The sequence below is a fragment of the Lagopus leucura genome, unplaced genomic scaffold (genome assembly GCF_019238085.1).
Source record: "Lagopus leucura isolate 7727_CA_CO unplaced genomic scaffold, USGS_WTPT01 Super-Scaffold_100014, whole genome shotgun sequence".
NCBI classification, from domain to species: domain Eukaryota; kingdom Metazoa; phylum Chordata; class Aves; order Galliformes; family Phasianidae; genus Lagopus; species Lagopus leucura.
Window position 1 is genome coordinate 8,716,251 of NW_024962268.1, and position 26,476 is coordinate 8,742,726.

A 26,476-nucleotide genomic window follows, 5' to 3' on the forward strand; every position below is an offset into this window, starting at 1 on the left:
ACATATTCAATTAAGGATTAAGCAGACTCGTAAATTAATTTCTAAATTTCCCTGCTGAAGATATATCCCAATCTGTAGAAAGATTTGAGCAACCATTGTGAATTCCTTTATGTGTTACAAGAAAATAGCTAAATGAACTTTTATGCCATTGTGCTTCAGTCACAAATAACTTCCCAAAGAAACATGTTTTCTTGTATTCTTCAACCATTTATGAGTTTAACAGCTTGATAAGTCTTTTTTTTTCTTTTCTTTTCAAACAGACGGTCACCAATGTGTAACCAACCATCTATTAACAAAGCAACTATAACAGGTAAGAGGAATTAGCTTAAATGCCTCTGTGAAACCAGCACAGGTTTCTAAATTCAGTATTTATTTTTAAAACTGTAAGTCCCACTGAAAACTGAATTTTATAATAATAATATTATTTCATATCCTGTTTTATTATGGAAAACTTGAGTCATGTGGTGACTCAATTTGGTGGCTTTTGATCTTATATAATGTTGGTTTTCTGATTTCTGTCTTACTATTCTGTTTTCAGTTTATTTCCGAAATCATAATTTTTTGACATGATGGTCCTTGCCCTTCGTTTTCTCTTATATACTAGTGTGTGACTGTGTCATTACCTTCATTAATAACTTTTTGTAGTAGAATGAATTGGTATAAGAAATATATTTTATCTTCCATCTGAGAACCAGAGTTCTGTAGCTATTCTGACAGAGTCTTGATATACACACTCCTAGGCATTTTGAAGGCTGACTTCTGATTTAATATGGTAGATATTTAACATTTATAGGCACATGAAATAAAAATTCTTTAAAAAATAGATACAGTTTATAGAAAAGTATTAATTTGAAAGGAGGACTGGCATTGTAAGTTATGTGAATACTTCAGAACATCTTACCCTGTAGAACTTATTTACTATTATAGCAACTTGTTCTCCATTATTTTTATGGGAACACATTTTCTGACCTCGTATTTTTTATATTTTGTCAATACATGTATTCTTGCTCATGTTGTTTTCCAAGTATCTCTATCTCTATGGCTTGATGGCAGAGTGAAAGGATTTGCTTTGCCTCTTAGTGAAAGAAAACAGGCAGTTACTACATAAGCAATTTATCATTTAAGCCAAAAACTTACTCTTTATAGAATTTTTAGTTCATTTTTTGTTTGCAGCTTTTTTTTGTTTTTGTTTGTTTTGGCTTGATTTTTGCTGATCCTCTGCTTGTCTTTTTAATTGTATGATAATAGGGTTTTAGATCAAGGAAGAACCAATATTTCAGCTTTCTTCAGGAGAACTGGCTTTGTCATGTTCAATAATCTGTTTCTGTAGCCTCTGGAATGTGGTAACATCATTAGGTTTTTCATCTATCCTTACCCAATATCCACAATAAAACATGCAGTCTTGGTAGTTCTGTATTACTCTTTTCTCCAATTCATCATGTAATCTGAGGATTTATGCAGAGGACTTACCAGGGAACAGAGAGTTAAATCTTCAAATCCATTCTATACACAGAAAATCATCCCTGGTTAATAGCATTCTGCAATCATACTTAAATTCACAGTAATTAAATAAACAGAGATGGGAGACAGATGAATAAATAGATCATGAAGCCATGAACTGCTTTTCTTACCTGTAGCCAATGTAATCTTAGTCCTTTGTTAATGTATTTCTTAAGAGATCATATTCGGTATTAGTTTCAAATTAATAGCAAGGAGACATCTCAGTTACTGACAGGTGCTGCTCCAATTTTTAATTGCAGAATCTGTCTCACCAATCAGCACAGTCATCTGAAAGTCTGTTTTCCTAATTGGAGACAGAGATTTTGAAAAGTAAGGTTCTCTCTTTGGTTCCAAGATGCTAACATCAGAAAGCCTACAACACAGTAAAGATCCTGCCACCAGAAGAAAAACGTATATCCAGAACAGAATATATGCATGCATGTGAACATCATGTGAGCCTACCTTGCATGCTCTCTCACAGTTTTTTGCCTAAGGCCAGCTTCTCTTCTCCAGCAAGAGAAACTGCTCAGACAGCAGGACCCAAGACACACTTTGCTGGAAGTTACTGTTGCTCTTTTTAAATTCCCCCCCAATCTGAAGGTTTCTATTCAGTTAGTTCCCAGAGTGCACTGTACTTGTCAGAAGCAATAAATCATCTGAGGTTTAAATGTTTGGAAAGAAGGTAGTGCAGTCAGTGGTGCAGCTAATCTAGAAAGTGATCCTGTGCCAAGAAATTTTAGGGAAGCAAGTAGAAGACAAAGAATAGCAAGGATAAATTAATCTAATTGAGTTTAATCTGAGTTATCAGAGATGATGCTTGAACTGCTGTGCCCAGATTATGCACTGAGCTGGGACCTATATGAACTGGATGCAAGTGGCTGAAAGATATCAATTATACAGTGAATATATTAAGCTACTAAAAAGCAGAGAAACAGCTACCATTCACTTTGACTACTGAATGGAGATTCAGGCTGGATCCTTTTTTGCCTGAATGAATTTTCCCACTCTTTGTCACAGACCATTTTAGATATTTCCATAGCAACAAATTTCATAGCCTAAGCAAAGAAGTATGCATAGATACTTTACTGAAGCATATAAAATCCTAGTAAAGCACACTGCACACTGGCACTATGCCAAGGAGAAAAATGTATTACAAACAATTCTTAGAATAATTAAACATGCTTTTGGATGCTGTTAACGCTTTTTGAATTGTTTTCTCAGGAATATTTGTAATGCAGATTGTGCAGTCTTTCCTGCTGAAAATATTCTTCTGGTCATACTGTTCTCAGAGTTCATGTCAGTGAGTATCCAGAGTAATGCACTAGACAGGACCCACCACATCACCCAGATGGCACAGATTGCAATCTCAGTGAGAAACAACCATGAGCCTTACAATCTGGGTGACTGGAAGATGCAGTTTTACTAAACAATGTCAATGCTGAAACAGAATTATACACATAAGGTGGAAGGTTTAACTTGCTAAGAGTTATCTTCCAGGAAAAGCAGAAGTGAAGCAAGGGCGACCATTGCAGATGGTATGGGGAAGATGAAAAGGGAAAGATAAAAATGGATTAAGTAAAGCAAAGTAACAGAAATAGCAAGAGAAAAATTCTCCCGCAGTGATCAGAAAGTATTTTCTGCTATTTTAAGAATTTGTCTCAAGGTAGAAACGTGGGAGAAAATGCAGTAGTGAAAAATAGGAAACTGGAGTTCATAGCTTCTTATTGGACTTGAGTTGTAGCCTTTACAGGCATTGCTCTGGATCTTAAATCCAGCAGAAATTGGTATCATTTTTATTGAATTGAGCTTCTTGCATGTTTTTCATAGTCTTTGTCTAACACAATTCATGGTTGGTACACATTAGCTACAGACTTCCCAGGGAAATTTATGGTTTTGAAGCATAATCTGCCAGTCTTTGGTATAGTTTTTATTTTATTACACTGGATATATAATAAATCATTATTTAATAATTACACCATTTTAATTAATTAAACAGTGTTTAGGCTGCTGTCTTGAAGTATCATGCACTTAAACATCTCTTGGACAAGTTAAGCATCTGTATTTAAACAGGCTGTAATCCTTCTGAATACATGCAGACGGACATATGGGAAAAAAGTAAAGGTTATAGATGAAAATAAAGATATTGTTACTGTATGGTGCTGGAAATGATCATTTTGATGTGTACATCTATATGTAACCTATCTCTCATTCATTCCAGTTCTACAACTGAAAGATTTTATTAAGTAATGACATGAAATTAAAATAGAGTAATTTATTCTTAAGAATTAAATGGAAGAAACAATTCTGTTAATGAGATGCCTCAAACTCTTCAAAAGTCTAGATGACAAAGTATTAAATATCCTGCTGACCAAACTGTTCTGTACAGTACTTCACTACACTGAGATGTCCTGAGTAATCTATATGCTTTTTGTTCTTTCCTGTATCTGTGATTCAGCAGGGGATAAAGCAAATGAGAGAACACATGAGTGGACAGAAAAAAAAAGCAAAAGATGCAAGCCTTACAGAGGTTAATTCATGCAATATTAGGATAATTCCCAGGTTTTGGAAACAGGGATATGGAACTTAATGGGTTCTAATGCCCATGAGAATAGAGGGTTAAAAAAAAAAACACCAATAGTTCAGATTTTCAACAAAAATCTCATAATGCAGTATCACTGTCATATTTCAAAATGCTGAAGAATTGATATTTCAGACCCAGGTTTGGACAGATATCCAGAATGTGTCCTACCTAGGTGATAACTGCAATCTATACATCACTTCTCTAGATACAGTCAGCAAGACTATAGTTATAATGTATATTATTATGAGAACTTCCCACTCACATCTAATTTGCCACTGAATATGTTTCTACCTCATTACAGAGGAGTATTCTACTGCACTGCAAAATGTTTGGCAGAGGTGAAATAAAATGGTCAGAAATTCTCACTGAATTGAGAAAAGAGTGCTTTTCTGTATTAGTGTAGAAACCTGACTCCCAACAGATGTGGTTTTGTTCTTTCTGCAGTAGGTGGAATGACATGTAAATGTTTTGTTCTTCACGGTTTTGCTTACACATGTGCCTCTATGTGTAATTAAAAAGAATTTACCTCACTTCTGAAAGCTATTTTACTTTCTGGCTCATACCACAAGCATTTATATTTTCAAATATGAATGTGTTTTGTAGCATTTTCACATATTTCAGCCTGAGGTAAGTTCTATCTATTACCTGAGAAATTAGCAGATGTTCATCTGCAGACTTAGAATATGAGTGTGACAGTATGTATCACCAGCAGCTGAATTCAGTAATTAGAACTGCTTTAGAGACACTGTAAGTCAATGGCACACACACGCCAGTTCATCTCAATTTGCTTCCTAGGGAAGTATTTTTGAAATTCTCATTTAGGATCAGAATTCTTAATGCCAGGCAGTTAAATGGCTCCTTTTCCTCCTGCAAATGGTTTTGAAATTTCTCCTTCTTTGAACTGTATGAAGAGAAGCTGTATTAATTACAAGGGTTTTTTTTTTTTTCTCATGTTGACTTAATTTTTTTTCTCATGTTGGCCACGTTGACACATTGGACTCAGTGGTGTGGATTTTATGCTATGCTATAAACACAGCGCTCTGTATCACTGTCAGTCAGATAAAGTAGTTTTCATTTTGTTATTTCTGTGCAACGCAATTTCTGCCTTACAAATAAAAATACTACAAACTCACATGCTAGGCTAATAATCTACTAATTCATAGTATACTGAAGAACTTGACACCAACAATAAGTGTTGTGGAATTTAGAGCTGATTTATCCTGTTTTCTGCATAGCTATTCATTTACCCACCATCTGTGCAATCCTACATAGTGTTCTGTCTAACATCCTTCAAGAACATAGCCATCTTCTTTAAAGAAATAATTTCCTTCCTCAAAAAAAAAGATTGGTGGTGTTATCTAGACTTTTGTGTAGCACAGAGCAATGCGTACAGGCAATTCTCTCAAGCTATTGCTTTCATTTCTGGCATTTCTGACAGCTTTAAGCAGCCACAGTGCAAGTTCAGAAGTTCAGTAGCCAATATAAATCTGCAGAGAAAATTGTTGAGAAAAATACTGGTGCATATTTTTTGTAAAAACAAAACAAAACATCTTAAAATAATTAGCATTTGTTTAAAATCCGCTATTTGGAATACTCAATATAAAATTGGTATTAATACATACAATAAGAATGTAATTGGGAAAAAGATCAGCAGTTATTGGCATGGAATGAAGTTTTAGAAGGCTGTGTGCATTTTTCATTAACCTGTTGTTACATAATATTGAAATTTATTTGTAGTCTGCATCCTTGTTCTCTTTTAGAGTTACATAAGGCACTGATCTCAGGGCTTTGCATACTGAAAGGACAGCAGAAACAGATGGCTGAGATTGGAAGGATTAAAATCCTCATGCTGTATACAGGCCCTTCTTGAAAAGATTTATTTTGCTTGTTATTATTTTATTATTTACCAGACTCCAATTCACATTTATGGGATTAAACTCTTACAACATGCATACATGTTGGTTTAAGGAGAAGTAGTGATACCATTGAAAATTTGGTGTGATGCATTATGAACTATAATATGAACTATAATATTTTTTTCTTGTGCCATTCAGATAACATAAAAAAGATTTATATTGGGCAGCCCAAGGTGAATACAACTTCAGCTTTCAGTGAAATCCCTCCGGCTCGTCCATGTAATTCAGTAACTAGAAATGCAGTTGTTTTCTGCTTTAGCTAGTTTCAACTACACAATTTCCAAAATAAGCTCACAATTTTCCAGCAAGTGTTATCATAAAGGATTGACAATAATCAGTTTCAGTGAAGCTGAAGCAAACCTCCTCGCTAGATTATTTTTTTTGATGATCAATAATACTTTGCATAAATAAAACAGATTTGGAAAACAGCAGTATTTACGTGAACTAGTCCTTTCAGTTAATCATTAAAGGCTTTATCTAAGTCATGATAGCTAAAAGGAGAGTTATCTCATTTATAGTTTTCTTATCCAGAATAATAACAAAATCTTACTGCTTTATGAGATATGGGGCACAAGCTACATTCAGACTGAAACTTATTAATATGTTTCCTGCACAGAGTAAACAGTGAATGTCAAGAAAAGCAAGGGATAGGAGAGACGAAAAGCCACTCTTCACTCAGGCTCATATAATCACTTTTCACCTAGGGGGTGAACTAGCAGCTTCTTCCACTGCACCTAGTTTTATTGGCTTTTTTAATGAGTAAATTCAGGCCATGTTTGCCTATTTTATATTTAAAAAAACAGTAACAACAAGCAGCCACCTAATCCTCTGTTTCACAGCTTGTGGAACTGTCATGTGCGATGTAAAGCTTAATATGTGTTATTTCAAAGGATAACTATTATGTTCTCTTTCCCTTTAAAGTGAGTAATATACACTCCCAGTTTAGCCCTTTTCATGCCAGGGTTTTTCTATGAAGGTTTGATGAGTACTTTCTCTATTTTCATCCACAGACCCTTAACTAACATTGCAGAAATTTTCTCACTGAGACAATAGTGCTGGTTCATTCAGTGGGTTTGTGAAACACTGGTTAACTTCCTTGAGGCAGAATAGAAGGAAAAGGATTGATATGGTTTTGGACAAAGCAAGTTGTTTATGTATCATCTCACATTCAAGGAAGTGAGTAAAATCAGCCTGCAATTTAGAATAATCTCTGTATTAGACTACTGCATTATACTATGAAAAATATTGGGAGAAATTTAGGCTTTGTATACTGTACGAGAAACCTAAGTTGTTATTAGCATCACCTACAATATGTTTAAGCAGTGTCTTCTCCTAGCCATACTAATTGCAAAATGTTGATTTTTGTTAGGTTATTTAAAAGGACTAATTAACATGTATTCTGAAAAGATATTCTTTCCCCCAACTTGTAAGCATTGCTCAGCACTTCAAGTTACTCCTTCTTACAGCTGTATTGTAGTATATCCTTGATTTTGAAATAGACTTACACATTGTAGAGTTGGAATATGTGATCAATCACTGCATTGAGAATTTGATGTGCAACACAACACTGATTTTCACTTTTTACCTTTAACTTGGTCTCATATTTTGCTGCATCAGTGAATGTTAATATATCATCATTTCATCAAAACAGTCTATCTTACTGGAAAGATAGACAGGATAACAAACTTTGTTTGCTTCCTCTTTTCAGCCCAGCTGTGTAACTTACAGTCACTCTTAGTTGAGAAATGTGTGTGACTCCAGACTGCATTTACAGTATTGATAATAATAACGCAACTGCAGGAGTGAAAAGTAGATTGTTCTGTAGGATTAGGTAAGAAGAATTACGAAGAAAGACAGGACTTTTGTTTATGTCATTATTCTCATTCCTGTTGCAAATGCAGCCCATCAGTGATGAATATAGAAAATAAAACTGTAGATATGATTTCAGTTATGGCTTCTGGGTGTACTCTAAGCGCATCTTCATTTCACAATTTCTCCATCTTCTGGCATCAGTGATCAGTGGTACCTTGTCTTCTGTCCAACTGAAAAGACAGATCTGAAAGTAGATCTCTCCTCCACTGACAAGTTACTGAGAAACTGGTTCCATAAAGCCTATTCACTTTCTTGAGTATCCATTTAGAAATCAGGGGCTACACTGGGACTACCCATTAAAGACTGTAAGTTCTGCTTTTAATATAGGCTGGCTTCTGAGTACTGAGCCTGATGAACGCTATGAATCAGCACACACAGCAGCCAGGGTCAGAGAACACCAGAGAGAAGCAAGAATAGCAGCTCTTCTGTTATGGACTATGAAGTTCTGCAGCCTTTGCCAATACGCAGAAAAACTGAATGAATAAGGTTTAGGACCTGGGCCTGCTTAACATGTCTTCCAGGAAAGAGCTCATTACCAGACTACAGGCTCACCTCATTTTCACTCATTCCTATTGGACCTCATGCATTTTGCATTACATTCTGCAAAATGAGTCATCTTCAGCTGGAGGGAATAATTCCAAGTTTGGTGGTACTTGTGCCAACTGCGCTTAATCAAGAACTGAAATTAAAAAAAAAAAAAAAAAAAATTAAGAATGATCAATACCTAAAACTCAGACTTCTGATCACAAGCGAGTTGACATAATGTCTTTGAGCATGAGGCTTTTCCTATGTTAGGTGACTCATCTCAGAAGCCCATTTGTGCTGAAACATGGTTCTGCATGGAAGTAACACTCGATCACAGAACGAGATCATGTTGATCAAGCAGGACGTATCTTTCTTGCTGGCTGAACCTGATCACCCAGCTGTCTTGGAAAATCAACTTTTTAAACAGATGCATGGTGACTGATCAAGGGAGAATGGATTTAAGCTAAAGAAGGGAAGATTTAGATTAGATGTTAGGAGAAGTTTTTCATTGACTGTGTGGTGAGGTGCTGGAACAGTCTGCCCAGGGAGGTTGTGGACATGCTGTCCCTGAAGGTGCTCAAGGCCAAGTTGAATGGAGCCCTGGGCAGCCTGGTCTAGTACTTGATCTAGTGGCTGGCAACCCTGCCCGCAGCAACGAGACTGGAACTTGATCCTGGAGGTCTCTTCCAACTCAAGTCATTCTATGATACACTTAAGTCTATCACATATTCAGACATGCCTCCGTGTTTCATACTTCCAATTAGCTAGCTCTATATAGCTTATTATATTAAATCTCTTCAGAACAGGCTTTCAGTACAGTTGAGGAAGGAAGGCAACTGTCTTATACCATCTGAAAACTTTATGGAGTCACTGATTTCCCAGGTGCATAACTGGGCAAGACCCAACAGAAACTAATTTGGTATCACTATTTGCAAAAAAGGCACCACTGAGCAGCCTAAGAATCCTAAATACAATATTTCCTAGCAGAAACCTACTGGGAAAGAGTTGCAAAAAGGAATTTAAGTGGGTTGCTGTGAGAACATGAAGAGAAGTGACAGGAAGCAGTGAAAGAGATGGAAGACCTTACTGGACAGCTCTTACTTTAAATATTAAAAGCACCAGAGTATAACTTCTTTCAAATTTCCTAATCAGATACAAACCATAGTTCTCATGCAAGTTTGCACAGCCGTAAATGAACTTCTGTGTAACAGAACTGGGAAAATATGTTTTTTTTTTTTTTTGTTTGCTTGCTTTTTAAATCATAGTCCTTGTCTACTTACAGCTGAGAATATTCAACTCCAACTTGTCTTGGACCAGATCTTTTGTATCAGGAGTATAGATACAAAGCTGAATTAATCCTAAGCCATAATAAATCACATTTATTTTCTGATTTAAAAAAAGATGACAGACAATAAATTAAGATAGTCTCTCTTACATTTTAGGATAACAATTCAGTTTTCTGATTTCAATGATATTAAGTACGAGTAGGAGTGCATCTGAGTGAGTGAATTTTTCCACTAGATAGCTTACTACTACACTAAAGAAACAGGAAATAACTCAAGAAAACTGGATTAGAAGTTTACCTCTTATTAAGCCATATGCTAGTGGACACACTATAGGAGCCATTGACTGCTTAGTCTTTAACTGAAAGAGTGCTAAGAGTTACATAAGAAAAACACCACGAAGAATTAAACGCCAAAGAAATGGAGGAGAAAACTGGAACAGTTTGATGTAGCCTGGTCACCTGAGTCAGGGAAGTGCTAGTAATGGAATTCAGTAAGGCCTGAAAGATGAGAAGAGGCCACTAGTGGAAAAGAAACCAACATTTATTATTATTAATGGTAGTAGTAGTAGTATTTATTAGCATCATCTTTTGAATCCCACTTCTATCAGAAGTGAAGCAAAATCAGAATTTGGGGCAGGTTTGTTTCTTTATTGGATTTTGTCAAATAGAAGCAGCAGGAATGGGAAATAAAAAACTGCAAATCTGCTTTTCGTGTTCTGTTCTGTTTCCTAAACGAAAAGAGACCTGTATGATGGATTTCAGCATTTCAGCTGCAGTAATGTAATACTTTTCTTACTCCTCTTCTTGTGTTTTGTTTTCTTTTTTGTGGGTGTTTTTTTTTGGGGGGAGGGGGCGGGGCGGGGGGCGGAGGCAAGTAAATCTAGAGATTTTTTGGGAGGATATAAAATGAAAAATCTGTTTGAATGCTGCCATACCCCACTCAGTATTCAATCCTGAGTATCTATCAGATAAAGAAGCAGAGAAGGTTTCTGTAGTCCTGAAGCAATTTATGCTCTTGCACCTGAAGACCTCTTCGGAGAAAAAGCAAGCAGCTGACATACCTAGCATGTACCTGCGTTTCACACAGGAAAGCAATAGTCAGGTGGTGAAACCAGTCTGTTCTCATATGCTTCTTCTACTTGGAAATATGTGTAAGCATGTTATTTATCAGCCACAGATTTTCACTGTATGACACTGTGAAACCAAAATATGTTTTGTTTTGGTTTGGTTTGGATTTTTTCTCCAGCTAATTCTCATGATGAAGAATGTAAGGCATTATTTTGCTTTGTAAAAACTGGACTTGCAGCATCAAAGAGACTATTACAGTACTCTGATCTGGTGCAGTTCTATCCTCCTTGCAAATTTATATTCCCATGAGTTTGATGTCTCATCACCTTTCCAATTTCATTGAAGTAAACCATTCTTTAGGAGATTTAGCTAGCAGCATGGTAAGACACAGTGATATACCAATGTGGGAGAAGATACTAAGGAGAAAGTGGCATTCTGAATTGCTGAAAATTAAAACTGTGTGTTGAAATATGACAAGAAGGATCCTAAAGCAAAAATATTTACACTGAAATCTCTGTAAAACAGGTAAATGCAGTGTGGGTTTTGCTGCTTTTCAAACAAAATTACATGGGACATAGACATATTTCATATCCCTCACTTACCTGATTAGCACTTAAAACACAAAAGCATTTTTTTGTTTGGAAATATTTTTGTGTATAGAAAGATTTTTTTCAACTTTCTTTTAATGTCATTGTCCCTTGTGAATTTATTTCTGAAACTACAGTAATTCATTTTAAAGATGCGTCTGCCCTTTTCTCACATATGTGAAAAAGCCTTGCAAATCGAAGAGCAGGAGAGATCATTATCCACATATGATATCCAGAGCTGAAGCACAGACAAATAGCACAGCAAGTTCACATCTTTGAGAAAAAAAGGAAAACAAGCAAGAGAGACTCTAGCTGAAATTGTGTGTGATTGCTGGATGGAAAAGGTCCAAAGTAAAATTTGATTATAGATATTCAGCTGTATAGTGAGCATAAGGGAAGGGTGTTAAAAACTGAAATAAACAGTATTGTTGTAGTTTTCATTTTTTTTTTTAGTTGAGAAAATGACTGTATATCAAAATAAATATTCACCGCTTACTAGAAATGAACTTAGTGAACATTAACAAGGCATATTCACCTAGATTTCAAAATGTAAGTAATGCAATCAATTGTTAATTTATTTAAAAACAGAAACTAGACATAAACTTGCAAGTTAGTTTTCACTTTATACAAAGTGTTTTTAAACTGTTTTGGAACATTTTCAATCTCTGCACTGGGAATAAAGTGGGCAAGATATAGAGTGATATTTCCAACAGGATAAAACAAACTCACAGGTCTTGAGTGACTCACAGTCTTGAATGATATTCTCATTTGTTGCAGCTTTTTGAATAAATGTGTAAGTTTGAACACAAAGGAAAGCTTAAGCAGTGTAGCCTGAGTGCAGAGCTCATCTTGGAACTCACTGCAGAGCTGCGAGCTGTAGCCTGAGAAGAACAGTTCCACGGTTCTAAAGCTGCTACTGCCATGGTTGCACAAGGCAGACTGCTCAGAACCAGCAGCAGTAAAGGCTTTGACTCTTAACAAAGGCTGCCTTTGGGAGGAGGTTGCACGGATAAAGCATTGCACCGAGACTCACATCTGGAATCAGCCCTGACCTTTCTTATTCAATCTCACTCTTTCTTGTGACTGCCTATCTCACCTTTCTGCCTTCCGGTGAGGATAAATCGTTAATGTCTGAGAGATGCTTTCACAGTCTAGTCTGGTGATCGGCCATTTAAAAATCTAACTACTGAGAAAGACACATGGAATAACTGTATATTACATGATACTACTCTGAAAAAGTCTTGAAACTGAGTTTATTACACTTATAATTTCACTTTTTGTGTTCCGCAAGTTGCAAGGGCTGAAAAGGCTTCTGCTAGAACAGAGAATCTTGCTAAAAAAATCTATGGCTTTTTCTTCCTTTACCTTTTTCTTCCATGTGTTCCTTTAAAACAAAGACAATCCTTATTTATCTTATCTCTTGTGCCTATTTTTTCATGCATTTTTTTTCTTTCACTCATCTTGTGACCCGACTTTCAGCTGTGTTCTATTTAAATGTCATGTTTTTCTTTAAATGCAACCCTAGAACGTGTTATCATATATTTATGCTCAATTATCTCTATTATCTTTATTTTCATTAGCATCCTCTTTACAAAACAGCTGCAAGATCTACAAACAAAAAAGGTCAAAAAAAAATCTCAGATGTAATGGCTTAGAGAGATTAGAATAATTCTACAGAAAAAAAAAGAAAAAGACAAAATAGATTGTGTATAGAGCATTTACAAAAGCAGGACTGGAGTGAAACAATTCTACCTGGAACACCAGATCCAATTACATCTTTATGTTTTTTTAATCTAAATAACAATAGTTGTCTGAAAATCAATATCTATAATTTTAAGCCTTTCAATTCTTTCACCATTGCTGATGTATCTTTTTGGGTAATTAACTCACTTAGGAACATTCACTTTTCTGCCTTGGGCATGGGTTATTCCAGTGCTACAACTTAAACCATTCCTCAACACAAAATGATAAATATTAAAGTCCTTCTAAAGTTGTTTTTTTTTTTTTTTTTTTTAAATAGGAAAAATAATGAATTTAATATCATTAGCTCAAATATTCCATGCAATAAAGACCAATATTACTCTATTTCAGCTAATTACCTTTTTATTTTCTGATTTTCTGGCCATCTGATTTTTCTGTCACCATCTGGCAATGCTTAGCCAAGGTTATCTGCAAGCCACTGCTAACATCTCAGTATTGGGAGATACATTTCCTGGTGTTTTCAAAGGAAATCTTGTCTTGCAGAAGAGAACTGCAACACCTGCAGATACCTGAGCTAATGTATTTATTAAGTGGGAATGAAGGAGAAAAGTGTGCATTTCTGTTGAAGGCCTGTGCCCTGGTTAATCACTAGATTACCAGGCTAAAGCCCATACTCTCTCAGCTTTGTGGCTGTCAGATTTAAGCTGGCTTTGCTATAACTGCTCATGCTCTGATTGCATCCCTACCAGCAGTGTCAACAAAACTAGCTTTAAACAAAACTATGATGTTCAAAGCTGCCACTTTCCTGCAATATAAGATTGCCTGTAGCAGTTCTCAAATCAGTCTATGTATTGTGTTCTTAAAGTGTGGACTCTTACCAGGAGCCATTCTGGTTCATTAAAAAATTGTCTATATAATTGGCATAATAAACTAAAGCATGGACCATTTCACAGAAAAGACTGAGCTGAACAATTAGTTGTTCAGCATCTGAAAGTTTTTTAGCAAAAGGAAAATGATTTAGGAGACTTCTGATTTGTTGACTTCTTACTTTCAATATGTTGATATCTTATGTGTATGGCTTTGTATATGCGCATATTTGCTATTGTCAAGAAATATTATAGTATCTTACTATAATGCTTAGGCATAACAAAGAATATTCTTTAATACGCTCATAAAAGGGATCAATTTTATTATCTTTAAGTGTTCTCGGAATATGTCATAAATGTCACAATTACTCGGATTTTATTTTTGCATTATAGTCACTAAGTGGGGAGAGACAGCTCATTGTATGGTGCAGAAATTCTTTGGCAATCTTTGCTGTTATGTTGATGATCTTAACTGGAATCTACCTCCTAGATAAACTGAATTCTTATCCCACTTAAAAGAGTTATGCAACCAAAATAGTTTTTTATAAGCTTACATTCAGAGATTGCACAGTGACTTTTGAGCTTCATTTAAAATCCACACAAAGATTCTTAGTGCTGGAGAATCTGAATTCACCATAGCCTATAGCTACGGACTGCCCATTCAAAGCTTTCAGTTCTACTGGATCTTAAAACTCTTACATTCAATATAAACAGAATTCAAGAAAAATTGTTCTCTGTTGCTGGTCAGCATGCATGGAGCCTTAACACTTTTAAGTACATTTTCTCAAGTAGAAAGCCTAGTTTCATTTCATCAACATACAGGTTGCGGTTTGGTTTGGCTGCCCGGTTTGGGATTCAAACAGCTACCTCGGTGAATGGGATTTTAAGCTTTTTCAGGGCTCGCTAGATCTGAACTCTTTAACTTCTCAGTTTTGCTTTCACTGAAATGGTTGCAGGAATGACAAGAACGAATTATAAGTTCTGTCACAACTTGCCACTTGGTGTTGTAATAGTTGTTTTCAGTGTCAAATCTAATGGCTGTATTTGTGCATTTATTGCTGCACCATATCTGAATATGGAAGAATGGTAATAATAGACCAATATAAAAAATAAGGAATTTAGTCATGGCTTTTAGGGCAATGTCTGTAAACTAAGACTGGTTGGGGTAAACAATTTTTAATGAAGTTTTTTTCACTCTTATCCAGAATAGGCTGATTATGGATTAATCATATTCATACTGGTAGGATGTGTTTATAATACATCTGATCAGCAGAAGAAAAACCATTCATTTTGAATAATATAGGTGTGTGGACAATTTCTGTTTCACTATTTTTTCCCTTAAATTTTCTTCTGGTCTTGCAAAAGACAATTGCCACCATACCAGGAATAAATGATTACTGGATTAAGAAAAAGTCACTAGATTTCCACTCATTTCTCTTATAGACCGATCCCAACCTGTTTGACTTCTACTGGCTTCTGGGGAATTGCTCACTTCCTGAAATTGAAAAAGGGGCATCTGAAATGAGGCTGTGCTTACTGAACAGGAAAGGAATGAGTATAGTCCACATATCATCTTTCTATTCCATTATCTGCATAGCTCCTCTGCCACGCATTTGAAGAAATGCTTTTCAAAACAAGAGTAACAGCAGAATTGTGAAATGCAGATATTACATTATAACAGTGCAAAGATCTTATGAACGGCAGCTATGTATGCAGTTTTGCAGCCTGTCACAGTTTGCCTCTACAGACTCATCAGAGCACTGCTTTCAGCTTTGTAGCCCAATTCAGGCACAGGGGAAGTAGCTGTAATTCTTTAGAAAAGTAATGGAGTTTAAACTGTTTTTGCTAAGACTATTTGATACATCTGAGATGAACAGGAGTATTGTTGCATCATATTATGGACATTAACACTAGTCTAGATGTCTAGATATCTAGATGTACAAACACTGTTGGTAGGCATCTGGTTAAATCAGTCCAGTGACTGATGACACGAGGTACCAAAACTTGGACTTAAATATTGCTAATGCATTTCGTTTCAAAGTCAGTTGGGCTTTAAAACACTGCTGAATTTTACACATATGGTACATGTATAGTATGTCAAATGTGCATGTGGATGGATATGCACGTACAGGCAGCACACACAAGTGTGGATATGTAACAGAGATGCAGACACAGAGGAATGCTTGTCAGAGCAGGTTATTTGGCAATTTGTAAAAACAGCTGATCGGGATAAAAAGCAATTGGTCGAGTCAGGTGTGAGGTGCAAGTGGGACTGATGTTAAACCTTCCAAGAATTCAGTATGTGGATGCTGCAGATGTTGTCCAAAGTCCCCTTAGACTTGACCATCAAACCAGCCCGATAAAACCGCCGCTGTCCCTGTTTGCCCCAGTTTTCCCATCAGCACAGATGTGCAAAGGCTTTGATCTCCACCACCTCAAAATGTGTTTGTCTTTTTTTATCTTCCACAATGCACTGTGTAGTTCACAGTCAGATCCGCCTGCGTATCAGTATCCCTGTTTCCTCTGCCACACTACTTTCAGCAGTTCTACCAGGCTTTGGCCGTATCACCCCGAGTCACCATAGGGCCAACGCGTCGGCCGTGTCCTGCGGCGGGGCTGAGCGAAGCGCCGTCTCGGCGGCAGACGAGCAACAAAACACGGCCAGCTGTGCTCGCGACTCTGCCTGGCCCGGCACTAGCGGGGAGAGAGACTGCAGGGGGCGCGGCCCCGAGCTGGGCGAGCTGCAGGGAAAGAGTGTGGCGAGCGGCGAGATACCGCGGGGCGAACTCCGCTCTGCCGCCGGCTCCACTCCGCAGCTTAGCAGCGGCCGCGCCGACTTCCGAGCTGAGCGCTGCGGCTGCTGTCGCAGGCGGCGCGATAAGAATGCCATTGACGTCAGCGAGGCGGCGGCGGGGGGGCCCGGCCTCGGCTCTTTCCTGTGCCGTGCGGCAGCGGGAGGCTGCCGGGCCGGGGGCGGGGAACTTGGCGGGTGGTGCGCTCCGAAGGACCCCCTGCCCCCACCTGAGTAAGACCTCCTCGAGGCCGGTGCGGATGTGCCGAACAGAAATAAGTGAAACCGTGGTTGTGCTGGAGCCGGACGGAGCGTTACACGTGGATAGTTAATGCAACCTGTAGGAAAAAATGGCTTTTTACAGAAAAAAATGTGAAATCGGTACGTAGCGGTACTGATCGTCAAGACAAATTCTTTCTGTGACAGGAGTTTAGCTCTGTGACTGTTGTAAAGGGGAGTGTCCATTCAGCCGTGCGAGCCGTGGCCTGTGGCTCAGCACGTTCAAGGCTGGTCCTCTCAGTGTTGCCTGTGTAGGGCATGTACGAAAACTTCTGGTAGGACAGTCTCTGAACGGCTGGTAGGACATGTCGTTGAGCTGCTGATGGATACATCCCTGAATATCTTCTGACTGAAATTGCCTTGCAAGTACTCTGCATTTGCTGGACTTGAGATTCATGTGCTTTCACACAAAATCATGTGCTCACTGCATCTGTATCTTCCCTTAGTCATGATTATCCCCATAAAATCCCGAAAATCATTGATGTGGTATCTTCATAGTGTGTCAAAGCAAGATCACTTGTATTTTTCTATTTATAAGCAAGTCTCCACCTACTTTTGTCTTATTTATGACTTTATGCCTTTTTTTGTTGCATAAATGTAATGTCCTCACCACCTGTATATTGCCAAAAAGTGGCACCAAGTGAGTGAGAATGACAGGTTTCTGTTTCAGGATGGGATTACATTATGATATTTAAAATAAGTATACTCAGGAGTGTTGTACATTTCTGAAGAATTTGCATGTTTTTATAATAAATGAGAACGCAGCAATAGAGTTGTGAAACAGGCAGCTTTCTTCTATCTAGAACATTAACACCTGAATGACATTGGCTTGGGGTTGACAGCCACCTCAGTCTTTGGCGATGCTGCAATAGCTTCCAGACATCATGATGCACATACCTATGTGAAACAGATTCCATGTTCAGAATGCAGTGGGTTGGGAAGTGTCAGCAAAATAAACCATTTCTGCCTATCTAGTCATGGAAGTTTGTAACTGGGTTATATCTGGATGTTGCTTAAGATGACTAAATTTCCATGGCTTTATGGATGTGGGAATAAATTCAATTAAATGAAACACTTTCTAACTGATTTCTAAAGAGAGCAGTCTTGCTAAGGGCCTGTGTCTTTGGTTAAAATGCTTTGAGCTCTAGGTTTCCTGTTCACAGCTTGCCTCATCTTAACCCAGCGCATCATATATCTGATATTGGATGAGTATCATATGTGTGTTGTTAACAAGACATGCATGTATATACAAAAAAGAAGATAATGCTAGTTCCCACAAGGAAATTGGCTTAAAACCCCTTTCTTAATGACAGTTTTTCTGCATGAAATAACAAAGCAAAAGACAAGGGACAATACCAGTATTCTTTGATTTGGTGCATAACCTGACTTTGTTTGCTGTCTAAAATCTCTAGAGTGTTGATGTGTATATTAACTGTTAACTGTTGCATTTTAATTCAGCAATCCTTGAAATAAGTCTAGACTGACTGGCTTGCTGTGTAATGCTGCTTAACAGTTGCATTTTAATTCAGCAGTCCTTGAAATAAGTCTAGACTGACTCTGGCTTGCTGCGTAATGCTTAGCATGGGTTGTTTGCATGTTATTAAATTGGGTAACAATGCATGAACTCATTACTGGTTTTTATCTTCCACTTTTGTGATATATTTGCTCAAAACATCAGACTATAATATAGATGTTTATTTTTATGAATATTGTTCTGGGTATAAGAGCTTCCAGGAATAGGAGTGGTTGTATTTACATCATTGTACATATTAAAACATACCCTCGTGATAAAGTAGCAGATTACATGTGCATTATTAATACATAAGACAGTATGCATGGTGTAGCCTAATCCATTTCACCAGGAAATATGTGCTGTAATAAAAGCGTGACTCACACAAGCAGAGGCCTGATTGTGTTTCCCACTACTACTCAGCCAACATTGACTAGGGTTGCAAAAGATTACAGTCCTTCCGAGTGTCATTTCATGGTCCACTGGCTCCAGCGCAAGCAACTGTATGAAGCAGTTAGTTGTCCTTGGGTTAGAGCATGCAGCAGTCACCTTCAGGGAAGTTTGCAGAGCAGCTTTCTTGCAGCTTTCCTGCCTTTGGTCCCAGAACCAACTTAAAAGGCAACAGGACAGTGCTATTTTATGGCATTTCAGAATTAAGCTATTACCTGAAGGAACTTTTGTTGTTCGTTTGTTTGTTTGTTTTTTCTTACTGGGTTAGCATTTATAGTGGAAGAGCTGCATTAAAAAATAAAATCCTATTAAAGGTTAACTGATACAGTCAGCTTTGGCATATAACGAGCATGTGTATTTCTCCACCAATTCCATCTTGTGCAGCTTAAGTGGAGAATGTGACAACCCTTTAAAACAGTGTCCTGAAAGATATATATAGATAGATAGATATGTATATAATTTGGCTGCTAAATATTTGTCCTTTGTTACACAATTAAAAATACAAAAGCAGTAATAGAGGCAGTAAGGTCAGATGGGCCTTCTGTGTGAACATATCAAGATAATAAAGATGTCAAAAACATTCTTAAACATATGGAAAATTTAAACATTTAATTGATGTTTCCACTACTGTGACACTGTCAGGGAGCTCCAGTCCTAGGCTAGTGTTTATACTGATAAACTATACCTTTGCTGTATGTCTCAGAGAAGTTTTAATTTACAATATGGAAGCAGAATTTTAGAAAAGGGTTGATTCAGAAGAAGAGAGCAAAGTGATGGTTTATGAAGAAAAGGAAAGCCAAAAACTTTGGCAGTATTACTTGGCATGAGAGACAGCAGACCTAACATAGTGACAGACACAGTTATGGAAGGTTTTGGTATTTTCTGAGCAGTAGGGAATTTACAGACACAGTTTTGGTGAAAGTAATGTGATAGCTTTGCTAACATTTGGACAGAATGCTATGTATGTGAAAGCAGGGTGACAGAAATTCACCTCAGCTGTCCCTTTTTGCTGTCTTGATGGAAGTTGTCACTTTGGTCATGTAAGCCACATCCTGGTGCTATGCATGAGCTATTCTTATCTCTTCTCACTTGACCTCCAAAATCGTTCCCAAGTAACTGGGCTCTTGTTATTCTTATTGTAATTGCATTGATTTTTATAGCTTTCCTATTGCCTGAAGAAAATTAGGCAAATTATATGCTTGTAGATGTTCCTTGAGCAGTTTAATACATGTACATCACAGGAGCTATTTATTTTCTATATTTGCTTGTGCAAGCCTGAACTTTTATGTTCTGCAAATCAGTGCTAACAGCATTAAAAGCAAAAGCAACAGTTTTTCAAGCCTGAAGTGAGTTATATTTGGTCAATAGGAGCAATGATACATAGGATCTTTTTGGCAGTATCAAGGGAAAAATAAGAAAGCTCTTGTCCCATTGTTAACTATTTGCAGAATTTAAGGTTCTTTGGTAACTTCACTTAAATAATAATAATGAATTGGCCAGTACTGTCATGAAATCTTGCTCACACTAAGCTTAAGGAAACTGGAAGGGTGAAAATGGCATGCTGACTTTATAGTTGTGCTTCTTGCTTGTCAGAGAAACAAGAATACGTGCTTTTGCATGGTTTCTGATAAAAGAAGTAACAGCAAAACAGGGTATGAAATAAGAGCATAGCATACAGATTTTGTAATAGCTTAGAAAATGTTCAACAATTGAAACTATTAGTTATCCTCTAAGTTGAGTATACAGAGATTGTTTTAAAGGTCATTTTTCTGCTTAGCTTGAAAATAAAATAATAAAACACTTTTTTCCCCCCTTGATACTTTGTTAGAACATTAAAAATGCAACTGAAAGGAAACATGAAATCAATATCTCTTTGTTCCATTAACATTATATTCGCAGGGCTATGTTAACTGTTACAAAAATGTCCTTTTCTGTCAGCAAGTTCCAAAAGACAGAATAGAAAAATAACAAACAGCAAGAACAGCAAAGAACTAAAGTCACCACCTCAAGAAAAAAATTGAAAATGCTACCATATACAGAGTAATAGCTTTTAAAAGTTTAATAATCATCCTGCTATGGGTACTGCTTTTGTTTGTTTCAATGTTGAGGTGTTTTTTTTTTTTTTAAATTTAATTGTATGGGGAAAACACAGACATTTCTTGTGGACTTTGGACAAATGTATTTGCCTCTACTGCCTGTGTCTTGTTTTCTTCGAGCCTGACATCAGACTGTGAAATGACATCATTACAAACCACTAATTAGAACTGTATTGTTGTTTACATTTGAACTTGGCACTCTCTTTGAAGTTTACTGACATTATATATCCTCTCCCTTCAGCTTTTAACTTTCTTACCAGAGGATGTTGGCTGACATTATTCTTTACCTCATTAGTGCCATAAGAGTTGCTGTGGGGTTTTTAATTATCTTGCAGAGCACTTTGGTTTGATAGGAATCTTTCACAGTGTGAAAGAGGCATTGTATGGAATCAGAAAAGTATTTGTGTTGTAGTTTCTCCCTGTTCAATTGCAGTTTGCTTTGCAAATAAATAAACATATTTAACCTTCCTCAAAAGCCTTAATTTGTACATTGTGTGGCTAAATAGCAAGGACTTAAGCACAGTTTGTACTTTGGTGGAAATTTGTTTTCCAATCATTATTCAAAAGAAAGATTAAATAATTGAAATTACAATCATTTTAAAGGAAATTTATACTTGGAGCGAAGGAGAAATTGAACTTGGACTTAACACTACTATACTGTGTTGTGGCAATTTCTAATTAAGCATTTGTGGAAAGAAAGCTCCATCAGAATACCAGCACAGATAGACTCAGTAAGACAAAGTGAGGCGGACTGGACTTAAGCGTGCAAGCGCACAGGTACTAAACCACTTTCTGGCATCAGTCTTTCAGTGACTGTGTTAGGCAAGATTTTGATCTTAGCCTTCATCACTGACTGCCTTTACATGTTTTGTTGCTCTGAATGGGGTGACTTTGGGTGAGTGGTTCTACATTTTTACACACATTAGAGAGCTTTAACCATGCGTTTGTTGTTACACTTGTGTTCAGTGGTGAAAATGCTAATCTGAGTAGATCAGGCAGTGCTCCTGAGTGGGGTTTTTTAAGTCAGAGTGGTGCAATGAAATCCTCTGTAGTTTATGTCTAGGGGGTGATGTGATGATCTGTGTAAAATTAAGAGGAATATCAGTAAAAGAATCGTTGCTAATGAATTTGGGACACAGGCTTATAGTTTCTGTTTAATAAGAAACTGGTGTTACAGGTGCATGGTAAATTATTTAGTCATGGAAAATAGTGAATGGAAGAACTCTGAATTTTTTCTAATAATTATACAAAAAACTACCTGCATTGGCATTAAAGTACTTGAGAAAGGGTGGGTGAACTTAAAAGTCTGCAAAAATGAACCTTAGTCTTGTTTTGGGGCAACACCAAATATGAGGATTCAAGGGCAGAGCCCTTGCCGCAATGACCTGTGGAGGGTGTGATGTGAAGTACAGCATTTCTGGGCTAACCCAAAACAGCCCTTTTCTTATAGACGTCAGTGATCTGTAGGTTTCCCAAAGCACTTAAAGTGTAAATTAGCAATTCTGGGGGCTGTGCTTTAGCTATGCCTTCATATGTGTTAGGATTGAATCATTTGGAAGGTTATTATAGAACAATATAACTTTCTACTTCTAACTTCTGACTACTGATTGATTCAGGACGAGTTTTAGTTGACAGGAACTGCATTTGTGGTGGATTAGCTGAGCATGTTCTTTGGTCACACATTTAGGCCACATGCTTTGGTGTGTTCTCATCCCATCAATCAGCCCATTCCTGATGACGTGGTATATTATAGTAATACAGTCTTATATTTGAAGATCAAATTGGGTGTTACAGCATGCGGCTGAAATGTGTCATCTGTTCCTCCTGAAATCATGATTTACATCTTAAAAAAATACTATGAAAATGGAAAACTTAACTTTTGTTTTCTTGAACTTCTCATGCCTTCAAAGAACAAGAGAAAATTCCTCTGCTTTAGTTTCAGCATTTTCTGTGCCACGTTTGGTTACATAGCCCAAGCATCTGAAGGTTTTTGCTATGCTGATCACTTTGATTAAAAGCTTATAAAATAGATGTCGTCATTTTTTGTTTTCTGCCCAAGTTAATTGCACAGTCCCCTTCAACATTGGCACCAATGTGCTTATTTTCTTTGCCAAAAACTTTGGGTTTTTTGAGGCCTGACGTAGGACTGCTGTGTGATAACTATTGTAAGCCATTAATTGCGTTTATATCACCAAATTGTGACCTATGTTAGCACAAAGGCAACCCAACAAGTATATCATATTCCCTCTGAATACTACAGAGGTTACATTTCTTCTCACATCCTATTCCTTCAGATTTTCTTCCTTCTGCTTCACTGTTTTGCTAACATTGAATTTATTCTTATGATAAGCAAGCAGATCTTAATTCTTTAATTTGATTCCCTAGCTGCCTCAAGTGGAAAACTCCTTTATTCTTATTTATTACAGCAGATATAAATGGAACACTTGCTCCTTTCCCAAGCATAACATTTTGCTCATTTGGGTACATTAAAGACTGTCATTCAAATATCACAGCCCTTGGTGGTGCAGTGTTATGGAACACTTGAGTTAGATATATCTTTTATTTTCTCTTAGAGCTTGTCGTCACCACCATATTAAATTGAGCTGCAAGCCAGATTGTGCCCCAAAGTGATTATTGTGTGACTTGAGCTGCAGGTCTAATTATGCCCCCCAAAGAATTTTCATATTATGAAGAAAAATAGAAAATTTTGAAAATTAAATCATACCTAGGAACAGTCTTGTCACTTCTGAGGCAGAGTGAACCCCATGTAAGTCCTGGACAGCATTCCAGAGACCTGGCTTCTATTCAGAGTTGTGGCACAAACAAGGTAGGTAGTATTGAGTTGGGCACCTTATTTTGCCTCTTTGTACTTCTGTATTTGTTGGAATATAGATATCTTAGATCATGAATTGTCTCTAATCTAATGCACTACGGTTATTTGCACTAGAAACACAAGTTCAGTTGGAGTCCTGTGATTTTTTATAGTCTATAATAAGTAGCTCCACTGACACCAACTAGTGACCAGACTCCTATGGGAATATGCAAGTAATTTCCATCAAAATTTAGCTACTTGATTTTTTTTTTTTTTTTCTTTCAGGTAATGTCCTTACTTTATTGCTCTACAGTATAACATAAAATAAAGAGTTGATATTAAACTTATCAGTCTATCCAAACTGGTCTTCTTGCAAAGTTCTCCATTGGTAACACCTTTGAGCAGATGAATGCTACTGTATTTGAAATCTTCTTTGGTCCAAAAAGTAGTACATTTTTTTCCATTTGATCTTCATCTGCAAGTATTTAAAGGATTTATGACTGTGTTCTTTTGGTGTGGTACAACTCCACACATAAATGATTGAGAGCTGGAAGGCGCAGTGGGAGTGCTTGCCAGGAATAATTGGCTTCTGCATTGTGGAGCAGGTCAACTATTGTGAGTATTGCAATATGTAATTTGGGTGTGCGTGCTACTTGTAGTTCTAAGTATTTCTGTAGTCTCCCGTGGTAAGCTGAGGGTCCTGTTGGCTTTCTTGTTTTAAGTGTATTAAACAAGCTATATGCAGCACTTGAGAAAAAGACTGTCATTTCCAGCTATAGTTGTTCATTTCTTTGAAATAAATGGAATTTAACCTGAGTCATTTTTCTGTCCATTTGCTTTTCTAATGATTGTCATATTCTGCCAGTCACTCTTGTATTTTCCATTAAATCTAAAAATCCATTTGCTGGTGCATGCAGGTTGATGGCAAAAACAGTTGTGCATTGTATGGCTTGCTTAAAAAAAAAAAAAAAAAAAAAAAAAAAAAAAAAAAAAAGTTAGATTTGATATCAAGTATTATTATTAAACCTTAGCAATATTCTCAGAAACAGGTTTGTGCTATTTCAGGTTTGTGATCTGTAGAACGTAGAGACCCAGGAATTCTTTGGTCAGTTCAATCTGTCTTCAGATAGATTAATCTGTCTTGTTTTCAGAGAATTTTTATATCCTTCTCTTGATGCCTTTGGACTATGTTCTCCTTCAACTTTAAGGGATGGGAGAGAAAGATTTTATTTCTTTTTATACTAGGAATTGCTCAAAAGCTTTTAAATGCTTAGGTCTTTTACCTTCCCACAGTCAAAGCTAGCAATTTTCTAAGCTATTGAAGTACTAATATCAAGCTATATTGGCAGCCCCACTTCAGCAGAGAGAAACTGGTGCAGCAGCCAAGAAAAGTGGGTTTTTTTGCCCCTATTCCTCATACTATCTTTGCAGTTTATTTTAAGCACTTACATTTTTCTTGCACAATTTAATCCTCTACCAGTCCTCAACCTCTTGTCTAATCTCACAAGAAAATGTGGCAAGTTTGCTTTAATAAATTGATATATTTATTTAGCTACTTACTTGTGAAATTGAATTCAGTTGTGTCAGCGTGCTTTAGTACATTTGTGTAAACAATGGAAGCCATTGGTCACATCCTCATCATCTAAATGAGTGTACTCTCAGTAAAATCACTAGTATCTGCCTACTGACAAAGATGTAGCCCTTCTTTTTTTATATATATATTTTCCATTGCACAGAATACTGTAGCAGAGAGGATAAGGTGTTAGAATTATGACTGTGAGTGTAATACTCTTGCCTTAAAAAAGCAAAAGCCTTTTTTTTTACATTAGACTAAATGGAATTTACAGCAGAACACTGTTCAGTGCTTAAGATTAAAACAAGTTACAAAATCAATTAAGATAAGGATGTGCTTTACTGTGTTATATTAGTTATGTTAAAGAAATTAAGATAATTTACCTAAAATTAAAAGCCTGATTTAGTATTTCTTATGGTAGAAGGTTCAGCCACTTTGCTGGTATCAGCTTGCTACTAGGTTAATTGTGTTTTTACAAGGTAAACATTCCTTTTGAAATAATCAATTAGGAATGTTGCAAGTCTGAAACTCTCAACAAAGGTACATGTGCCATTCTCCAGATGGTACAAGAAGCCAGCAAACGTGCGCTGTATGCTGTATTTCTCATGGGAAGTTTTTCTGAAGTAGTCTTTCACATAGTCTTTTTTCAGTAAGTGCTAGAAGAAAAAGAAGAGTTATGTGTAACCAGCACTAACATTATGTGCTTAGTGAATGGTAACTCTTGAAAAGCCTTAACCAAAAAAAGGTCATTTCTGTAAACAAATTGTGATACATAGTAGCACCTTAACTTTTAGATCCTAAAATAGGAAAACACAAACAGCACTGTCATTTTGCTGCTTCTAGTACTCATTCCTTATTAGCATCACTGACAATTTGTTCTGGAGGGGTTCTTTAGTGAAATTTTGATTTGTTGCAATCAGTGTGATTTTTGCCACAGAATTCATTAGAGATGAGGCTTTGCTGTGTTTTTTTCCTTTGAAAAGTTTTATGTGCTTTTCATCTAGGATTTCTTCCCTTTTTCTACTTGTTTCATTTTGAAAAGCTCATTCTCTCTTTCTGGAATC

At 36.8% G+C, this 26,476-nt stretch overlaps 1 protein-coding gene across 4 annotated transcripts in view; it reads left to right on the forward strand.

Annotated features, from left to right (window-relative positions):
* LOC122182103 (cAMP-specific 3',5'-cyclic phosphodiesterase 4D-like) overlaps positions 1 to 24,783 on the forward strand; it is a 268,281-nt gene extending 243,498 nt beyond the window's left edge. For 2 of the 4 annotated variants that reach the window (XM_042875097.1, XM_042875098.1), the window contains exons 5-6: positions 261 to 310; positions 2,722 to 3,680. In XM_042875097.1, coding sequence (XP_042731031.1) covers positions 261 to 310; positions 2,722 to 2,804 — 133 coding nt within the window. In that variant the 3' untranslated portion in view covers positions 2,805 to 3,680. Of the gene's footprint in view, positions 1 to 260; positions 311 to 1,760; positions 2,610 to 2,721; positions 3,681 to 24,124 lie in introns of those variants that run through there. The other 2 variants (XM_042875099.1, XM_042875100.1) reach the window with 2 other exon arrangements.
* Positions 24,784 to 26,476: the final 1,693 nt, after the last annotated feature.